Source organism: Ranitomeya variabilis, chromosome 4 (genome assembly GCF_051348905.1).
Source record: "Ranitomeya variabilis isolate aRanVar5 chromosome 4, aRanVar5.hap1, whole genome shotgun sequence".
In the NCBI taxonomy this organism is placed as follows: Eukaryota; Metazoa; Chordata; class Amphibia; order Anura; family Dendrobatidae; genus Ranitomeya; species Ranitomeya variabilis.
The window spans coordinates 486,023,106-486,029,242 of NC_135235.1; the positions used below are offsets into that span (position 1 = coordinate 486,023,106).

Sequence of the window (6,137 nt, forward strand, 5' to 3'; positions counted from 1 at the left end):
GAGCAGGAGCGCGATGCCGGGGAGACTGTGTGGATGATGCAAGGATGCATCACACACAAATGAAGAAGAAGTGTGGAATCGCAAGAAGATGGGAAGCACCAGACCAAGAACAGCGGCACCCCTCGGACAGAACCGCCCCGCAGGTGAGTATAGTGAATAGAATGTACTTGTCCAAGAACAGACAGGAATTCCTGCCTGCAGGAGCAGACGTCTAAGAACGTGCTGCATCCTTCATGGTTTCAACACAAGCCTCTCCAAGCCACATTAGCTGGGAAGTTAACGACAGATGGGTTTGGCAGATTATATATATTTGTATAATGAAAAAAGAAACAAACAATAATAAGACATCCATACCTTCCAGTGTCAATATACTGAAAAACATTTATCATTTGACCATAACCGTTTTTTGTGGACCCTTTGTGCAAGGGCGTATCTATAATAGGTTTAGGGGTTCCAATCGCACCAGATCCCTGGAGTCTCAGAAGACCAAACGGTCCTTTTGCCCCATTTTAGAAGGCCAGTACCATTATAGACTCATGACAGTTGTGGGTCTTGTTGGAAATTTGGAATCGGGCCACTAGTTTTGAATGATATCAGGTTTCAGCAGAGCCTTGTGCATTAAATGGTCAATTTTGATTCATGAAAAAAATTGGGCAGAACAAAACATGCTCAGAGGTTAAAGGGATTGGCCACAACTGAATAACCCCACATGAATGGTCTCAGGGTGCCACTTTTCTGCTCTGAGCACGGTGTCCCCATCGTCAATATAATGACAATGTCATGTGATCAAGGCAGCCTTCATATTTGAATACAAGTGGAAGAAACATTGTTTGTCCATTCAGACATAGTAGTGAAAACCGCGGTGAGTGAATACGAGGCATTGTCCATGTCAGTAGACCGGCGGAGAGCAGAGTAATCAAACAGCACATTGACTGGAAAAATTACTATAATTTTTATTTGTTAACCCCTTCCCGACCTTTGACGCATACGCTGCGTCATGAAAGTCGGTGCCAATCCGACCTGTGACGCACCATATGCGTCATGGAGGGATCGCGTCCCTGCAGATCGGGTGAAAGGGTTAACTCCAATTTCACCCGATCTGCAGGGACAGGGGGAGTTGTACTTTAGCCCAGGGGGGGTGGCTTTGCCCCCACGTGGCTACGATCGCTCTGATTGGCTGTTGAAAGTGCAACAGCCAATCAGAGCAATTTGCAATATTTCACCTATGAAAATGGTGAAATATTGCAATCCAGCCATGGCCGATGCTGCAATATCATCGGCCATGGCTGGAAATCCTGATCTGCCCCCCCCCCACTGCCAACGATCTGCTCCCCGGTCCTCCGATCAGTCCGGTACTCCCCTGCGTCCGCCTGTCCGCTCCCCCCTGTGCTCCGATCCACCCCCCTGTGCTCCGATTCACCCCCCCCCCCACCACCCCTTCATACTTACCGATCCTCCCGGACCCTGCGGCGGACCCGCAGCTGCTGCGGACCCGCAGCTGCTGCGGAAACGCTGCTGCTGCGGAAACGCTGCTGCTGCGGAAACGCTGCTGCTGCGGATCTGCAGCGTTTTCCGCAGCGTGTGCACATACCCTTAGAATTAGGCTATGTGCACATGGAGCGGATTTGGCTGCGGCTCCGCAGCGGATTGGCCACTGCAGATTCGTAGCAGTGTTCCATCAGGTTTACAGTACCATGTAAACCTATGGAAAACCAAATCCGCTGTGCCCATGGTGCGGAAAATACCACGCAGAAATGCTGCGTTGTATTTTCCGCAGCATGTCAATTCTTTGTGTGGATTCCGCAGCGTTTTACACCTGTTCCTCAATAGCAATCCGCACGTGTAATCCGCACAAAAAACACTGGAAATCTGCGGTAAATCTGCATGTAAAACGCAGTGCCTTTTACCTGCGGATTTTTCAAAAATGGTGCGAAAAAAATCTCACACGAATCCGCAACGTGGGCACATAGCCTTAGGGTTAGGGTTGGAATTAGGGCTAGGGTTGGAATTAGGGTTAAGATTAGGCTTGTGGTTAGGGTTATGGTTAGGGTTAGGGGTGTGTTGGGGTTAGGGTTGTGGTTAGGGTTAGGGGTGTGTTGGGGTTAGGGTTGTGGTTAGGGGTGTGTTGGGGTTAGGGTTGTGATTAGGGTTATGGCTAGAGTTGGCATTAGGGTTAGGGGTGTGTTGGGGTTAGAATTGAGGGGTTTCCACTGTTTAGGCACATCACGGGTCTCCAAACGCAACATGGCGCCACCATTGATTCCAGCCAATCTTGCGTTCAAAAAGTCAAATGGTGCTCCCTCCCTTCCGGGCCCTGACGTGCGCCAAAACAGTGGTTTACCCCCACATATGGGGTACCAGCATACTCAGGACAAACTGGGCAACAAGTATTGGGGTCCAATTTCTCCTGTTACCCTTGTGAAAATAAAAAATTGCGGGCTAAAAAAATCATTTTTGAGGAAAGAAAAATGATTTTTTATTTTCACAGCTCTGCGTTGTAAACTTCTGTGAAGCACTTGGGGGTTCAAAGTGCTGACCACATATCTAGATAAGTTCCATGGGGGGTCTAGTTTCCAAAATGGGGTCACTTGTGAGGGGTTTCTACTGTTTAGGCACATCAGGGGCTCTGGAAACGTAACATGATGCCCGCAGGCCATTCCATCAAAGTCTGCATTCCAAAGCGTCACTACTTCCCTTCCGAGCCCCGGCATGTGCCCAAACAGTGGTTTTCCCCCACATATGGGGTATCAGCGTACTCAGGAGAAACAGGACAACAACTTTTGGGGTCCAATTTCTCCTGTTACCCTTGGGAAAATAAAAAATTGTGGGCTAAAAAATCATTTTTGAGAAAAGAAAAATTATTTTTTATTTTCATGGCTCTGCGTTATAAACTTCTGTGAAGCACTTGGGAGTTCAAAGTGCTCACCACATATCTAGATAAGTTTCTTGGGGGGTCTAGTTTCCAAAATGGGGTCACTTGTAGGGGAGCTCCAATATTTAGGCACACAGGGGCTCTCCAAACGCGACATGGTGTCCGCTAACGATTGGAGCTAATTTTCCATTCAAAAAGTCAAATGGCGCGCCTTCCCTTCCGAGCCTTGCCGTGCACCCATACAATGGTTTACCCCCACATATGAGGTATCGGCGTACTCAGGAGAAATTGCCCAACAAATTTTAGGATCCATTTTCTCCTGTTGCCCATGTGAAAATGAAAAAATTGAGGCTAAAAGAAATTGTGTGTGAAAAAAAGAGTACTTTTTCATTTTTATGGATCAATTTGTGAAGCACCTGAGGGTTTAAAGTGCTCACTATGCTTCTAGATAAGTTCCTTGGGGGGTCTAGTTTCCAAAATGGGCTCATTTGTGGGGGAGTTCCAATGTTTAGGCACACAGGGGCTTTCCAAACGGGACATGGTGTCCGCTAACGATGGAGATAATTTTTCATTCAAAAATTCAAATGGCGCTCCTTCCCTTCTGAGCCTTACCATGTGTCCAGTGGTTTACCCCCACATATGAGGTATCAGCGTACTCAGGACAAATTGGACAACAACTTTCGTGGTCCAGTTTCTCCTTTTACCCTTGGGAAAATAAAAAAATTGTTTCTAAAAGATCATTTTTGTGACTAAAAAGTTAAATGTTCATTTTTTCCTTCCATGTTGCTTCTGCTGCTGTGAAACACCTGAAGGGTTAATAAACTTCTTGAATGTGGTTTTGAGCACCTTGAGGGGTGCAGTTTTTAGAATGGTGTCACTTTTGGGTATTTTCAGCCATATAGAACCCTCAAACTGACTTCAAATGTGAGGTGGTCCCTAAAAAAAATGGTTTTGTAAATTTTGTTGTAAAAATGAGAAATCACTGGTCAAATTTTAACCCTTATAACTTCCTAGCAAAATAAAATTTTGTTTCCAAAATTGTGCTGATGTAAAGTAGACATGTGGGAAATGTTATTTATTTATTAACTATTTTGTGTCACATAACTCTCTGGTTTAACAGGATAAAAATTCAAAATGTGAAAATTGCGAAATTTTCGCCAAATTTCCGTTTTTTTCACAAATAAACTCAGAAATTATCGACCTAAATTTACCACTAACATGAAGCCCAATATGTCACGAAAATACAATCTCAGAACCGCTAGGATCCGTTGAAGCGTTCCTGAGTTATTACCTCATAAAGGGACACTGGTCAGAATTGCAAAAAACGGCCAGGTCATTAAGGTCAAAATAGGCTGGGTCATGAAGGGGTTAATTGAAAAAAATAAAACAAAAACAAACGCCCGGAGTTAGAGGTTCTTATTAGAGATTTCCTACTGGGTTGGTTAAATAAAATGTTCTCACCTTGGTACGAAGACATTCTGCAGGTGCTTGAGAATGATCTGAATGTACTTGTTAGGTTCCCGGATAACAGGCTGCGGAATGGTATCTTTAGGGGTAACCAAGGCCATGATCCAGTCGGTGTACACGTCCACGCAGTATTTCACAGTGTCACCCTCTAGTGGTAATGTGAGGCCATAGCAGATCACCTCCATGGTCCATTTCACCTGGAACGTAGAAGGACAACATACTGGGAGATCATTTCCAGATCCATAGGAATACTTTTTGTCTGAAACCACAAAATGTCTGATAAGAAAGAGCCAACATTAGCCATTTCTGTAATGCCTTTTATCTAGCTGAAAACACAAGTCCTTCTTCCACACCGACGTCCCAGCACACCGCCTGGACGAGGCGCTGTTCCTACCTGTTTATCAGTTTTCAGTATGCTCTCGTTTCCAGCAGTGGAGGGGACATTCAGTGCCTGTCCCAGCGGACGGACCACAGCGTTGGCCACGTCTCGGCCCACATTTTCCGGATAGCTGTGCAATACACTGGTGTGACCCTGATCATTCTTTATAACAAGGTGCAGCGTCCGCCACTCCGAGTACATGATGAACGCGTCTCAGGTCCCACTGCCTGCGAGAGGTGAAGAGTAACATGACATCAAGCCAAAGGGCAAGTTTAAAAACCACAAATTATTAGAAGTATAACACATACATATTTATGGAAAAAAGATATGTTAGGTAATAAATATACCATCTGCGAAAACAGGCTGCCCATAGACACCATAAACCTCCACGTGAAAAAACCCAGGTCAGATACACCTGATATTTATCCAAAGTGGTGCAATATGTCGGCACAATGTTGTCCTATTCCAGGAAGTTAATCCACGGGTAGCCAGTCACCCCACAGACACGTCACTCATTGACGCAGCATTCAAATCCACAAGAAAAATGCACGGCCATCAGAAGTGCAATGCAGATATCCCAGTTAAAACAACAAGAGGTGGGAAGTAGGTGGTTTTCACTGGTGGTAAAAGATAAAACTGCAGAACTGTGTAAGCAAAACCACAGCGTCGTGATGGATCTGTTGCCATATGGCCTCCACTGACCACAGACCACCATCTCCCTTTAAAGTGGACCTGTCAGCAGGTTTACCCAGGAATCACTATAAGTCAGTGTAACGGCACCAACCTGACACTGTCTGTAGGTTACTGTGCACAATCCTGCTGACAGGCTCCCTTTAATGAGTCATCCTATTAAGAGAGGGCCTGTGATTTCTGGATATGGCTGTTGTAGGAGAAACTTGTATTCCCTGAAAAATCATGGAGCATCTTTTTTCAAAGAGAAACAGCAACATAAAAAAAAAAAAAAAAAGCAATTAACCTGCAGATGTGGGGTTAATCTGTACGATAATCGTGTTCTAAAGCTGGGCAACTAATTCAACAAAAGCTTGGCTACTGAGAGCAAATTATTTTATATAAAGAATATTAAATATACACCGTATATAGAAAGAAAAAAAATCACAATAAGCACATTCATCTGTATGATGGCTCCTTACAGGTCACCGATTCCTCACTGACCCGCCCCCTAGTTTACATAATGAATATATAAATATATATGGAGGGAGAGAGGGAGAGAATAGCTCCTACTGCCCCTGATGTGCCACCTTGGAGGAGGCAACCTTTTTTTTTCTCTAGCAAGATAGCGCCGCCTGCACAGTGGCAGCTAACGTATCACCTATAGCTGCTACTGCGCAGGCATGGCTGGCGCCATTTAGAGACACTTTTTCCTTTTTTATGAAGTCAGTTATAGCATGAAATAAAAGA

The 6,137-nt window shown here is 44.9% G+C and overlaps 1 protein-coding gene across 6 annotated transcripts in view; it reads right to left on the bottom strand.

Annotated features, from left to right (window-relative positions):
- Window positions 1-6,137, bottom strand: part of RALGAPB (Ral GTPase activating protein non-catalytic subunit beta) — a 113,745-nt gene that overhangs the window by 91,905 nt on the left and 15,703 nt on the right. For all 6 annotated transcript variants that reach the window (XM_077251932.1, XM_077251931.1, XM_077251930.1 and 3 more), the window contains exons 2-3: window positions 4,734-4,945; window positions 4,334-4,536 (exon numbers count right to left, since the gene is read on the bottom strand). In XM_077251932.1, coding sequence (XP_077108047.1) covers window positions 4,334-4,536; window positions 4,734-4,919 — 389 coding nt within the window. In that variant the 5' untranslated portion in view covers window positions 4,920-4,945. The remainder of the gene's footprint in view (window positions 1-4,333; window positions 4,537-4,733; window positions 4,946-6,137) is intronic.